A 14,390-nucleotide genomic window follows, 5' to 3' on the forward strand; every position below is an offset into this window, starting at 1 on the left:
GTAAAACTGGCACGCTTACTAAGGGCACCTTAGTCGCCCCAAAGAATGGATGCGTTCGGCAAAGATAAAGTTGTAATGTATTCTAAGCTGTTAGACTAATCGAAGCAGAGAATCCAAGTTATATAATAGTTGTCTCTGCTGAATGCACCCAATGATAGAAATATAAAATAATTGGGATCACCCATCGTTTTCTATAGCTACAGTACTGCAAGAGTTGAAGTCATCCCTGCCCCCACAACGAAACGATTAACGACATTATGTAGATGCATGTATACACACGAGTGTCACCTGCATTTAATAGTATGCGTAGTTTCCTCATTGCTCGTCGCAACTCGCAACTTAAAAACGTCAACATCTGATTCTCAACAGCAACTACTGACATTCGTGTGATTTGATGACAAATGCAAATCGAATACGTGTCTCACTCCATATCACAGTTATACATTACGGATAGATAATTCATTTCCTACTTGTTGTTTTCAATCGGATTCCACTTCTGAATTACAAAAAATGGCAAAGGTTACAATAAACTTGTTACCTGCAGATATAATCATATGCATCTTAGAAGACAGACTACTCGGTTTTTTGGACGTGGTTAATTTCAGTTCAACGTGCAAAAGTTTATATAGAAATGTCAATAACAATAATCAGATTTGGAGGACGAAATTTTTTCAAAGGTACGTTTATTCACGATGAAGTAAATAATTTCACTGAATATTACACGCTTTGTTGACTCTTAAACGACCGTTAATATCTTTTTGTCTATTTGGTGTATCGTGAGATTCTTAGTAATCTTCGGAGTAAACACGACATTTTAATGCTTTATTTACCTAATTAACTAAAACGCAGATTGCTATTTTAATACGTCGTATAATATTCTCGTTTCATAGAGAGTGTGCATAACGACGTATAAGCATCATTCGTATACATATTTTTATGTTATTGTTATGTTTATGTTATATAAAAAAATGGACATATTGAAAACCGTGCTTTAATATGAGAATGTTTTAATAATAAAAATAATATATGCTATTTTTTTCATTTGTGAAAACCTTAGATGGCCACTTTTGAAAGAAGTTTATCAAACAAATAATGAAGTAGATAGTTCAACGATAAACTGGAGGGACGAGGCTAAAGCTAGTTTAAACAGCAGAATGAAGTTGCTTTATCATCTATCATTGATGTCTAGTAAACACTATAAAAAGCATCTGTTATTACCAAACTCCGTGTTTAAGGAGTTCGATCATCTGTTTCTTGTGGAGGAAGGTGCTCATCCATTAGCTTATCACTTTCTTGTAGATGAACTTTTCAGCTTGATCAAAGCACCCGCTATGTAAGTATTACTTTCATCAGATGTGATATTTTGAGACTTTGTAGTATTGATTAATAATTTTTCATGTCATATATATTTCTAGAAGTAGCAATCTAACGCATAGGTATTATGCTCTTAAAGTTATTCGATATTTAAAACACTGTCAATTGAGGAACGAATGGAAAAAGTTTACGTCCTTACCACCAAAGGAACAAACTTTGGAACGGGGAGCAGTCATTGTAGCTCAATGGAGTCAACCAGAAAAACATATATCGTACTCATATATATCATCAGTATTAGATAATATAGCAGACCAAACTAAAGAAGTACTTAGAGAACAGTACCCGAATCACTCCATATTTTCGACTTCAGCAGATCAATTTAATGTTTGGAAAAATAATATTATCGACGATAATCAATGGAACGTTACGGAATCAAGACAAATAACAGATGCATTGTGCCAAGTATTATTCCAAAAATTAGGATTTTCTGGAAATAGCGAGATGTTTTATTTATCTGAAAATTCATTTATAGATTGTGTAAGTTATAAATTATAACCATAGAAATTCATAATAATTTTCAAGTATAATTTATGTTTATATAAGCAATGATATATTTGTTGGAGTAGGTTTTAGAACAGAGACGTGGAATTCCCGTAACTCTAGCGATAGTATTCGAAAGTGTTGCTCGTAGATTGGGTATCCATTGCGAACCCGTTAACTTTCCATCCCATTTTCTGTTACGATGGAAGGAATCGTAGTAAGTTTTCGATTTAACAATTTTTTTAACAGTAATTTAATTTCATATTTTATCTAACAATAAGTTATATTTCGTTTTAGTGTTTCCGGATCGGAAGGTGGAGAGAATTTTTATATCGATGTTTTCAATGGTGGTCAATTTTTAACTCAGAAAAGTTGTCCTAGGATTGGTGTGGTTTCAAAGTGTCCGATAGAGAAGTATAATATTCATACGGCGGCAACAGCTGTAGAAGTTTGTACATTTTTAAATAAACAAAACATTATTCCATATGCTTCTTCGACTGTAATACTCACCTGTAATTTTTAACAGGTAGTAAGCAGAATGGCAAATAATTTGGAATTTGCCTCCAGACAACACACTCATGATTTACACAGAACTGCAAGATTACTTTCTGCTCTTCAATTTCAACATATGATATTCCCTAATGATGCGAGCATAATTTCGAAGTTAGTTCGTACATATATCTTATGGAATATGGACGTAACGGAACTAGTGGAAATATTAGAAAACATAAGAGACTCGAAGGTATATTTCATATCGTTGATGCTATATGTTATACAAAATTGTCTGCGAATTTCATTTAAAACTGTATTAAAATTTTGTAGACTTCAGAAGTAATAGCGAAAAGGCAAGCAAATGTTATTTTACGGTTACTTCAGGAACGCCAAACACATTTACCACGAGAGGTATGAATAATTATTTTAATAATTTCATAGGACCATGTTAATATTTCAATTACCACTTAGAATAATAAATCGTTGTGTACATTTTTAGAGAGAAGTGGAACCTAAGAAAAGAGTGCCAGGTATAACATATGCAGTAGGACTGATAATGAGGCACAAAGTATATGGGTATCATTGCGTGATAAGAGGATGGAATGCACGTGATAGTATGTCCCCGTCGTCTATGAATCAACTAGAAATAAGTGATCTAAGGTGTATCACCAGCCGAGATCAAAAAGTTTATACTGTATATGTAGACGATGGATCGTGTCGGTTTGAGGTTGAAGGTAATACTGATTTTATATTTAATTTATAAGCGATAAGGAATAAGCCGTTTCAATGGAATACCTGAGTTTCTGTTTTTATTAGAAAACCTGTCTCTGGCTCCGCAACCAGGATGGATAAATAATGATGCCATTGGTAGATACTTCTGCAAATTTAATGGTACTCATTATATACCGAACGAAGAAACAGCGCGAGAGTACCCAGAAGATGAAAAAGTCCGCAACGAATTACTTGCTACATATATGCAAAGTGATATGTAAAATGATACTATGCAACAGCTTCCTTATCTACTTGGAATACAAGGTAACGCTCATAGAGGAAATGTTCATTTCCGTATAACCTATTGTGGGATGAATGATAAGAAGTCATATTTTCATAACAGGAAAGGATAAAAATAAACATTTTAATTTTCGCGTTTCGTCAAATATAATCTTTCGTTCTAAATAAATTCCTGTATTTTTCTAAATAGGGAAAAACAAAGAATGTAAAATCTTTCTGTGTACATGTTATTGAAAACTCAGGAGTTATAGGTTATTAATTGTAATGGGTTAAGAAAAGAAACACACTACTGATTACAGATAACGCTTATTATATAGAATTAATAATGCTATATAATCGTCCAGAGAACGTAGAGTACCTTCTGACTTCTAACTCGTTCATATGTGATATAGATGCATATGAATATATTATCTGTAATAAGGATGAGAGGGTGATCAACGCTTTAATGATGGCACTACGTTATGTTCGTAAGTACCGTGTACTAATCAATTTATACTTCTTATTCAAGTATTTAAATTTTTAATGGATAGTAGACGAAAACGTGATTTGATCGGGAAGAGTTTTACATAAATTAGTTATGGTTTAAATACACAATAAAAAGTACCAATGAAATATATTTATTTAAGTGTGGTCTTTAATCGATTTCACTATCGCAGGCTGTGCTCGACTAACGTATAATCGAAAGCAATCACATATAAATAGTACAAAATTTGTTTTCATAATATTTGCAATACCGTTACCATTCGAAGAAATAAAGCAAACTTCTTGAGTATTTTTATTCTATATAATATATTAATATTCAAATCTAAATAAGTGAACATTTACCGAAAAAGTAGCATATGTGTCTAACGAACAGTGATGAATAATGTAAATTACATGGTATGGAATGATACCGAAGTCATATGTTTTTACGTATGCTTTTCTCGATCTGAAACATATTGATCCACGTTTTGACAACTATTAACATCTAATTAAAATAACAAAATTGTGTCATAACGAGCAGTGAATTATCGTAAAATTATTACAAAATATACGCGCGGTATGTTATATCTTATGTTTTTAAATATCGTTTTGTACCTGTTATAAGACAATTACTTCAATAGATAGTTCCACTTATGATAATACGTTCAAGTATATCAGATCTGTAATCTGAGTATTTTTACTTTTCTTTTTATCACTTCTAATAAGAACAATTAACGTATAGATGAACAAAAAATCACAGTACACTTGTAATATTGTAATATTAAGTACAGCGGATGTAATTCAAGGAGAACTCGATGAGTGAGTTTCTTCTAGTGACCTGTAATAGTAATAATAATAATAATAATTTAATGTTACGTTTATAAGTATTCTGTATTATATAATTCTGTAATCGATACATTGTTAAGAAAGTACTTAAATTATTAAACATTTATATATGTCAACCGTGAATAATACTTTACCGATAAACATCAAATTCTACTTACTTTTCCGTAGTAGATTTGTTGGAAGTATTATCGCTAGAAGATGGTTGTATAGTTACCTCCAAAACGCTCTTTTGACCTGAGATTGACATTTAAGAACGTCGTTTCAATGCTTTTGTATCATAGAGATTTTTAATTGTTTCTACAATGTAAATTTTATTTACTGTGTTTATGTTGATACAACGCAGGAGCCCAACTGTAATTGTTAGGACTCGGTACGGTATCAGTTGTCGCGTTGCTCGTAGACGGCGATGCAATATCGTGACGCAGCCACGAAACGCACCCACCTGACGAAAGCGCAGCTGATTTGATAGTGGCAGTGGTACATCCATTACTTTTTCCTTCAGATGAAACATTTTTTCTGTAAATAATATTTAAACAACGTATCAATTTTTGCAATTTTTTTTACGAATAGTTGAAGGGGTTACGTCACCTTTACGGAAAAAATAATTAAAATTTCTCTTGTGCATTAGATGGTAGTTGGAATAAATTGTAGCAATGACAAAAATTCTTCTTGATAATTCCAGCATTTTCGATATTGCAAAAATGAAACTTTTATGTATAAATAATATTATGTTTTCTATGAATGGTAATAAAGCCAATGCTTGAATTATAAAGAAAAACAAATTTTATTTCAGTTATCTCTCAAATATCTTTAATACTTTATAATTTCTACAATTTTTGAATTTTAAAAATTCCGTAAGTCATACGATAGAGAATACATTCAAAAATAATACTGCTCAAGTTTGAAGTCTCGCTATTTTCTTAGCTCGCATCTAATGTATACGTAAAAAAAATTCATTCCGAAGATTATTATATACTACATTCACAATAAACAATTGATTTTCTCCGGGCGTATGGTATATCGTTATAAAAAGAATTCGAGAAGAGATCGTCTATCTCATCACCTTCAAGGTGACATAACCCCTTTAAAGTAAAATTCGTACCTTAATTTGTTGAAACAACTGGCAGTGTCCTTCTGAGATATCGGATACAATTGAATGGTTTCTAGTAATTGTTCGAATTCGAACACCTTACTATTTTCATTGCTTATCACGCTAACATTGGCAGAAGATGACGGCGAAGACTGCCGTCGCGACAATAAGTGTTTGGACACAATTTTATTGCTGTCCAATACTACTGAAAATTTATACGTTTCGTGTCATTGTACAGACAAATGCGATAAATTACAATTACGATAAGTTTTCGGCGTTTCGGTTACCATTTGGCACTATCAAGTCCGACCTGGATGTCTCCACCTCGTGGTTAATTCTATTAACTACAGATATCTTTGGAAGATCTTTCTCGCAATCTATCGAGTTCGAACGTGTAGCGGGTTCAGACCTCGTCTGACTTCCGCAAGCTATTAATCCGGAAACATCTTGCTGACAGATGTTAGATAGTTGGCCCAGCTTGGGTCGACCGCCGCACAGAATCTGCGGCTGACAAAGGTGCGAGGGACACGTGGAACGTTTATCAGAAAATTGCTCGGTACACGCAGTGTCGAGTTCGTGGTGTTTATGCGAGAATGAAGACGATCCGTGAGTTGGCAGTGTGGCGTTGCAATGCAACGGGCTAGAATTATGATGTTGTAGATTCGTTAAAGAGGTTCTTGAATCGCTGGTATCATCCACGTGTTGATTGAAACATAATGACGTCCACGCGGAGTTTCGATCTTGCATTTCAAATAAATGCAATAACATAATTTCATCCTCCAGGCTATCGTTGCCGCGCAATCTGTAATGGCAAAATAAGATCGTTTACGTTATCATCGTGTATATGTATTCTGTATTCAACGACGAAGTGAAATAGAAGGGTTTCGTCATTACGCAATTACCGAATATATCATGCGAGCTTTGGTATTTATCTATAAATGCAACTTAGTAATGTATTATAATTTTATATTTTTTTTCTGAAGGTACCTGCAAGCATCTCCTGTACTGTCTCGATTGTTTTGTTGCTTTGTACGTTGTTTGTTTTGAATCCATGGTGTTAACGATTCTGCAACCTCTACATCGTTTTCTCCTGAAAGTATAGTTATCATTGATAAATAAATGAACGAATATAAGAAGCTAAACATTTTTGTTATGTTGGAAAAAACGATATTACTGCGAATAACGCAAATTAGATCATGGTTAAATAGTTGTTTCGGATTTAATGAAACGTGTCTTTCAATTAAAGTTTTTCTGGGACTCCGATTATTACAGTACATGTACGGAAATATTTATTTTTTGTTGTAAAACCGAACGTAAGAAGAAGACGGAGATTAATTCGAAAATAGACAAAAGATTGTTTTATGAAACTGCTTGAAACTGATCAGGAGTATGGGAAGTAGGATTCTCTTTCATAAAATTTTCGTCTGGCTTCTCATTCGTGGGATTTTCATTTTCGACACCTTTATCTAACTTGCATTCCCGCTGTCTACGTCTCTGCATATTTATAGAACCTCTGTTCGAACTTGTACCTAATTTAATGGTATGGCGTTACTACGTAACATTGTACTTTCAAATGCAAAATTATATACTAAGTATTCCGAATATCGAATTTTAAATACGATAGAACAGTTGTCATAAAGACTAAAGCATCGTTCGCGTGGCTAATTTGAGTTTAATAATTTATCTATCATTGCATAGTATAAAATTCAATGGATTCGAACAATCTAGAGAATTCAATTCGTACCTGACATGGTTTCATCGTCCACGTCATTTTCGTCGTTAGAATTGTCATCTAGAAGCGTTAAGTGTGGCTCGTTATGATCACAGTCGTCCAAATATATATCGTGTTCGCTTAATTCCTGAAGCAGATAAAGGTATTAATATTCTAGATTCTAGATTGGACTGCGAGAAACACTGGTCGAATGATCTTACTCCGCTATCGCTACTGCTGCTACTTAACAAAAGAGGCAATGGTTGCTGATTGAGCACCGTTGGTGAAGAATACGATGGAGATGGAGAATGAGCTCCAGTAGTTTGACAATCTCCAGAAGAACCATCGTTCGTACCATGCAGATTGGGCGATTCAGGTTTCACTCTATGTTGCTTTAAACTCGTTTTCGACGAGATGGAGGATAACGTCGACGAGGATCCAAGTGGACGGATATCTGAAAGCTCTACCAATTCGCACATAGGCATTAATTGGTCTCCTGACATTCCGCTATTGTTATTTCCACCAGGAAGGACATTTTGTACTGATCTGCTGTAACAATAGGTGTTAAAGTATATTGTTTTTATACAAAGTATGTTGTTTTATACGAAAAAAAGTACGATTCACCTTGTCGATGTGCCGTTTGGATACGTTTCTATCGAACGAGTAGAATTGGAGCTATGTAATGGATCTCCAGCAGCTTGCGACTGTTGCTGCATTACCAAAGGCGTTACATTCGACGTTGGTCCGCATAACGTAGCTCCACTAGGTACTCTGGTTGCTGCCATAGCACTCCGAGACATTTCTATCGCCAAACGCTGCGAATAAATATTTCAGTTACGCACAAATGCGTGGCTATAAATGTTTGAATACAGACGTTACCTCTTTCAGTTCATTAATTTGCGTGGCATATTGATTTTGGACAGTAACTAATTGACTAATGTACCATTGTTGATCTCTGCAACGCTGATAAAACGTCGGTGGCCGTACCTGAAACCTGTCACCCATTTTTATATTATAACGCTCAATATGTAAGATAAAAAGAATTCTTAATATTTTACCGCAATATGAGAGTGTCCAATTCTGTATTCAAATATCCTTCGGTTGCAAGTAAATCTAATCTGAAGAATCTATTGTAACCCCAACATTCGCCGATTTCGAAGTCAGATGCGAATTCTCTAACGATGTTCTTACTTGTATCACGAGATCCTTGGTGTATCATTTCAACTCGATATTCGTATCTGATAAATAGAATTGTGATAGCAAAAAAGCGTTAATTAGAGAATCAAAAAGACGGACTACTTAATAAGAAGTAAAAATATTTTTCGTACTTAGATGTCTCCGGTAGACCAGCGCTTAACTCTAGAAAAACGGACAAATAATTTCCACGTACAACGCCATTTCCATCGGGGTATACTTTTAATCTCCAGCATAATCCGTTAACGTGTAAAGGCGCGGAATAAACTGGATCTGCTTTCAATTGTAGTTGAGTAAAATTTTGCATTGCAAATGTTGCGCTATCGTAACCAGGTACAATTTCGCTACAATAATGAATAGATGATTGTTTGTCTGTAAATATATGACGTTATGCTGTAAATTAAAATACATAGGATCAATGGTTCACCTATGAAAGTCCGCAGGAACAGGCGCAGTCACGAAACTCGTCATTGGTTTCTTTCTCACTTGATGTATCATTCGCGAGAGGTCTGCACTTTTGATAATAAGCTCGGAACGAGTACAAGTATGCAACTGCTGTTCCACTTCTTGCAGTAAAGCTTCCAATTGTTCCGTTTCTAATGTTAAAGAATTCTTTTGACCCATTAACGTTAACAGTTTAGCTTTCAATTGAGAATCCAAACGCGCTATCATCAATTCAACCGCATTTCTGATCTCTCTAACTCTCTCATCCTTTGCGGCTCTTACAGATTCGACATTACGTTCCTAAAAGATCAGATACAAGATAAGAGACGATTAGAGAATCTCTAAATCCCATATATAAAATTTGTACTTACCACTTCTTGAACAAGACTTATCAATTCCATTAACCTTCGTTTCAACTGTCCTACTTCTGCTTTTATTTGTGTGACATGCTGTTCATAGACCTCTTCTAATGGTTTGAAAGTATGCCCTGAATGGGTGCCACCCCATAAAGCACACTGATGACATATACATCTACGGCAGGTCCAACAATAGACGGATAGCTTCTCGTGATGCATAGTACACCTGCAAAAGAATACATAGACAATGATACAAATTATTGCAAACTCCAAGTTACAAAGGAAATACCTGTCTCTATTGGAGTCATCATGCCTAGAGTTTGATATGCTCACAGCTTGAAGTGTATCAAGTTGTTGTGTCACTTCTTCTACCCATCTACAATTTACCAATTCGTGTAAATGTAAAGAAGCTCGGCAGTGTGGACATTGAGACCGCTGCTCTGTAAGCCATCGCCTAATGCAGGTGTAGCAACACAATTTACTGCAGTGAGGACAAAGATGGGCATCTCTAAGCTTTTCCATACAAATGAAACATCGAAAAACTTCTGCCAGTGTCTAAAATATAATTAAGAACTTGTAACAATATGAGGTACATCTTTGAGTCTTACAGATGTATAGAAAAAGAAAGATGAATATTAGAAATAATTGTAATTCGTATTTTTAATCCAAAACAAATTTCAAAGTGAATGATCTATAATTCTATAGGAATGTGTAACGAATTTTCTGTATTTCAACTCTCTAAATGGTTCTGCTTAAAAATGCTATATTTGACTAAGAAGTAAATAGCATTCTAACGAGTTATAACATTTCTTCGTAGTTATTACTATATCATAAAACAAATAAAATGGGGCACCAAGAAATATGTATCTGCATTCCACATCATCAAATACAGTTTTGACATATAAATATCATATTGGATATTTACAAACCTCGACACTGTGATCATCCGAGTTTTTCGAATTAATAGATGTTTCTCTATTAGCCATCCTGTCTGACATTTATTAATAAAAAATTTAATTGGATATTATCGATCGTTAGATGTATCAGCAGCACTCAAAGCTACGCGGATCTCCGACATTTCATCTCGTGGCGTTCAACTATGTAACCAATTTATCGAAAATGTTATTTCCAAAACGTGTTCATTATTAACAATTGTTATTTATAAACTAGTCAGACATACACGAAATGCTTTTCAGGTACTCTAAAAAATTTGTAGCGGAGTATACAATATTGTCATGGCTCTTGACTCACGACAATGATTCGTATACGATGGTTGGTATACGTCATGAGTGATGATTTGCCATGAAGTAAAAATATTCTATGGTAAGCAGTGTAGGAAAGATTTAATCCCGTTAGACCATTTCTTTCAAATATATATTTCTGTATTACTTCCGTAGCATAGGAATATAGGAACCGGGCATAGCTGAACCCGGAGTGAAGCCATGTTCACCATATTACGTTGCCATTGCGAATTCATGAGACCCCTAGACATCTGTATAGAATCTATAGTCTATGGCTAAATGCGCATCCCCTATTCGTTGGTTTCCGACAAGAACCTCATTCATTTATTCTTAAAAGCAGTTTTCGGAGTAGTCTAGAGTAAGCGAAAGTTATTGTATAATATATTACACAATATATTTATTATAGAATATATATATTGTGTAATATACTCTGAAAATTTCATTCTCATATTCCAACAATTGAGATAACTGCTATCTTTTTTATTTAAGGTTGCCGCATAGCAGGGGCACCTCTGCGCCTACGAAATGACAACCGAACCGACAAACCGGCTAGTATAGGTTGCCGTATAGCAGGGGCACCTCTGCGCCTACGAAATGGCAACCGAACCGACAAACCGGCTAGTATAGGTTGCCGCATAACAGGGGCACATCTGCGCCTACAAACTGGCAACCGAGCCGTTGAACCGGCTAGTATACGTCGCCGCATAGGAGGGGCACATCCTTGGTGTCACTTAATTTGTTTCACCAGTTACTGACATGAACTTTTCATTCACTTTTGGGCAATTCATGACACCTCCTCACACATCGTAACAACTTCTGACGCATCCTGACAACATGTACACATGATAAGATATAAATTTTAAGTTTTCAAAGTTATGAGACGACCTAAACTATTATAATATTTTATCAAATCACCCTAATTCTTCTGTATCACTACATCACATGTTATAATAAATATACATTGAAGGAGAAACACATCTTATTTATTGCAATTCACTCCCAAAACATACCTATCCATATTTCCTTCGTGCCACCTCTTCGCGTATCATGTGATCCTGATACCAAGCGATTTGCAACATTGTGGAAGTTTCGAGAGAAGCAATTTGCAACATTGTGGAAGTTTCGAGAGGAGCAATTTGCAACATTGTTGACTTGGCCAAAATGGAAAATTGGCCAGAATTCCGAAATGTACCGAAAATATGGCCCCTTGAATTAGGCAACCTGTACTGACAGATATGTCGGGCCGGTTGCCTGTCCGTAGGCGCAGACGTGCCATCTTTTCGCATATCATGTTCTTCTGATACCAGGAGTAAAATTTTGACAAAAATCCGATACGTACCATGAATTTCTCGTGTACCAGAAAATAGAGGGAAATTAAATAGAAATATGTCAGGAAATGAAGGGAAATTTGAGGGAAATGTCGCAGATATGAATGGAAGTTAATGGGAAATGTATCAGGAAATGAAAGGACAATAAAGGGAAGTGTGGCAGGAAATGAAGGAAAGTTAATGGGAAATGTGCCAGAAAATGAAGATTACAGAAATTAATAAACTATAACAAAAATTAGATATTCCAAATGTTGAATTTCTAAAAATATAGTTTCAAATATATAACCATATTTTTAATTATAATCCTATTTAAATTTCCTGCTGTAAATTGGCAACGTAAGATGGCCGATGTGCCTTCCCTCTTAGCTTCATACTGCACCACGTTCCTTGCCAGTCTATACCCGTTCCCTGTATTCCTATGTCCGTGGCCAAAGTACATAAAATATTTAGTATGATCGGATGAATATAGGATAACATTTGGACATCGTCATAATTAGTGACAGTTGTTTTGAACGGTGTAGATGTTTCATGAAATATTATTTATATTAAGTATAGGAAAAAATTACTGGAGTATTTAAATAACATTATCTCGTTTTGCTGATATATTGTTTATACATAAATAGATGTATGTGTATGGATTACATCTTTAGAACACGAATGTTTCAATTTTATAGGGATATCAATAAAACACAATGACATTCTTATTATCTGATGAAAGTGTTTAAAAAATATCTGTTTAGAAGATTTACCTTTTCAGCAATAATAATTGAATGATAATTGATCTTAAATGTAAATTAAAGCGTTAATGTGAATAGCGTTAGAGGTTATATGGTCTCTATCTTTCTAGGACTTATAATATTAATTAAATATATATTATCTAAAAGTGACTACTTCTTAACATAGTCTCGCATTTTTATTAAAATTTCGGTTAGTTTAGTATACGTTGAATTAATGAATTTTATAATTGATTTTAGATTTACAATTTTGGCTGTATATATTAAATTACATTTACAACAAAAACTTACGTAATGGCTGCATCACCACTGGTAAAAGTAGAATTACAAACCGATGTATACATGGTGTGTTTACAGCATGCCTTGTCGACAGAAAGTTTTGAAGTAATGGGCCTATTGATTGGGGATGTATGTACATAAGTTTACTTTGTTACTCTAGAATTTTACATATCTTTTGTCTACACAAACACATATCTATTGCTTTAGTATTAATTTATGTTAGATAGTAAATGGTGTTGCAAAACTCGTAGCTGTTACTATTTTACGACGTTTGGATAAAAAAAAAGATAGAGTTGAAATTTCGCCAGAACAATTAATGAAAGCTGTCAGCGAAGCAGATAAATTGACAGCTCAACTAAACCGTCCTGTGCATGTTCTTGGGTGGTATCATTCGCATCCACACATAACGGTTTGTCCCTCACATCTCGGTAAGTATTACTTCTATAGTTACAAAAACAAATTGTAAGTTTATAATAAAAGCATCTTTTTAGATATTGGGACTCAAGCCACCTATCAGACTATGGATTGTAACTTTGTAGGACTAATATTTTCAGTATTTTCAGAAAGCAAAGAGTCTAAGGTAAATGTTGAATGAAAGTTATTGAACTGGTATGGTACATTTAATTTATTTTGCTTATTTTAATAATATGTTATAGGAGCAAGAAATCTTTTTAACTTGCTTCCAATCACATAATGGAGAGTCAAAAGAGATTCCATTAGAAATTGTACAAACGTCTCCGATATCGGATAATTGTTTAAAGGTACATTTTTAAATAATACATTTATAACTAGCTCTACATGTAATTTTCAATCCTACATATTTAATTCCTATACATGGTTTAGACAATGACGGATTTACCAAAAATTTTGGTTCAAGAAGAAGAAGAAATGGCGGAAACATGTAAAGATCATCATGATATTCTCACCAGTATATATAATAATGCTGGTTAGTTTAATTATTTTAGTATTTGGCGGTTTCCATTGTGACAAAGAGAGAATGATCACGATTATTATTTACAGTAAGAACACGTACATTGGCTCACATAACCGACATAATCACGAAGCCTTTGGTACTGACATTTGAGAGAAGGATAGCTTTAAACAAATTACGCGCTGCTTACCTTCGAAAGCAATTGCAGGAATTACAAAACATGTACAATGGATAAAAATGTCTCGTTTCAAAAATAAAAATAAGTATTACGCCCTTTTTCCTCGTGTATTATAAACATAAGTATATTAAGTTGCATACAATTTATTATTGTGTAAGGTGAAAACAAGTTCCACGTACAGAATGTAAAGTTACTTAGAATAACAAAATATAACGAGTTTCTTTACTGTTCAATTTTTC

The 14,390-nt window shown here is 34.2% G+C and overlaps 3 protein-coding genes and 1 long non-coding RNA gene across 12 annotated transcripts; 3 read left to right on the plus strand and 1 right to left on the minus strand.

Annotated features, from left to right (window-relative positions):
* The first annotated feature begins 324 nt into the window (after nucleotides 1–324).
* Nucleotides 325–4,703, plus strand: LOC128881251 (F-box only protein 21-like). 5 transcript variants are annotated; one of them, XM_054132111.1, is made up of 10 exons: nucleotides 325–677; nucleotides 1,058–1,333; nucleotides 1,416–1,851; nucleotides 1,941–2,068; nucleotides 2,152–2,302; nucleotides 2,381–2,596; nucleotides 2,677–2,757; nucleotides 2,846–3,080; nucleotides 3,163–3,381; nucleotides 3,657–4,703. In XM_054132111.1, the coding sequence occupies exons 1-9, from the start codon at nucleotides 511–513 to the stop codon at nucleotides 3,336–3,338; spliced, it is 1,866 nt and encodes a 621-aa protein (XP_053988086.1). In that variant the 5' UTR covers nucleotides 325–510; the 3' UTR covers nucleotides 3,339–3,381; nucleotides 3,657–4,703. The 5 variants fall into 5 exon arrangements, with proteins under 5 accessions (XP_053988086.1, XP_053988083.1, XP_053988084.1 ...); XM_054132108.1 differs by having other exon boundaries at nucleotides 327–677; nucleotides 1,941–2,071; nucleotides 3,461–4,703; XM_054132109.1 differs by having other exon boundaries at nucleotides 327–677; nucleotides 1,941–2,071; nucleotides 3,548–4,703.
* On the minus strand, nucleotides 4,516–10,772 carry LOC128881248 (E3 ubiquitin-protein ligase TRIM37-like). Of its 4 annotated transcripts, XM_054132097.1 has the most exons (17): nucleotides 10,641–10,772; nucleotides 10,390–10,557; nucleotides 9,750–10,015; nucleotides 9,476–9,686; nucleotides 9,088–9,404; nucleotides 8,795–9,004; nucleotides 8,525–8,704; nucleotides 8,346–8,460; nucleotides 8,091–8,281; nucleotides 7,688–8,015; nucleotides 7,500–7,614; nucleotides 6,743–6,845; nucleotides 6,043–6,557; nucleotides 5,768–5,960; nucleotides 4,985–5,181; nucleotides 4,824–4,899; nucleotides 4,516–4,657 (listed from the first exon to the last, which is right to left on the minus strand). In XM_054132097.1, the coding sequence occupies exons 2-17, from the start codon at nucleotides 10,456–10,458 to the stop codon at nucleotides 4,621–4,623; spliced, it is 3,123 nt and encodes a 1,040-aa protein (XP_053988072.1). In that variant the 5' UTR covers nucleotides 10,459–10,557; nucleotides 10,641–10,772; the 3' UTR covers nucleotides 4,516–4,620. The 4 variants fall into 4 exon arrangements, with proteins under 4 accessions (XP_053988072.1, XP_053988074.1, XP_053988075.1 ...); XM_054132099.1 differs by having other exon boundaries at nucleotides 7,688–8,012; nucleotides 10,390–10,688; XM_054132100.1 differs by having other exon boundaries at nucleotides 5,768–5,957; nucleotides 10,390–10,688.
* On the plus strand, nucleotides 10,678–11,661 carry LOC128881254 (uncharacterized). Its single transcript, XR_008458026.1, has 3 exons — nucleotides 10,678–10,783; nucleotides 10,858–11,059; nucleotides 11,191–11,661. It is a non-coding gene; the product is annotated as an uncharacterized LOC128881254 (long non-coding RNA).
* A 759-nt stretch (nucleotides 11,662–12,420) lies between these two features.
* Nucleotides 12,421–14,384, plus strand: LOC128881253 (lys-63-specific deubiquitinase BRCC36-like). 2 transcript variants are annotated; one of them, XM_054132115.1, is made up of 7 exons: nucleotides 12,421–12,654; nucleotides 13,004–13,171; nucleotides 13,266–13,470; nucleotides 13,534–13,622; nucleotides 13,699–13,803; nucleotides 13,886–13,988; nucleotides 14,063–14,384. In XM_054132115.1, exons 2-7 carry the CDS (start codon nucleotides 13,058–13,060, stop codon nucleotides 14,206–14,208), a joined length of 762 nt encoding a protein of 253 aa, XP_053988090.1. In that variant the 5' UTR covers nucleotides 12,421–12,654; nucleotides 13,004–13,057; the 3' UTR covers nucleotides 14,209–14,384. The 2 variants fall into 2 exon arrangements, with proteins under 2 accessions (XP_053988090.1, XP_053988091.1); XM_054132116.1 differs by having other exon boundaries at nucleotides 12,525–12,546.
* Nucleotides 14,385–14,390: the final 6 nt, after the last annotated feature.

The sequence above is a fragment of the Hylaeus volcanicus genome, chromosome 8, assembly GCF_026283585.1.
Source record: "Hylaeus volcanicus isolate JK05 chromosome 8, UHH_iyHylVolc1.0_haploid, whole genome shotgun sequence".
Classification (NCBI taxonomy): domain Eukaryota; kingdom Metazoa; phylum Arthropoda; class Insecta; order Hymenoptera; family Colletidae; genus Hylaeus; species Hylaeus volcanicus.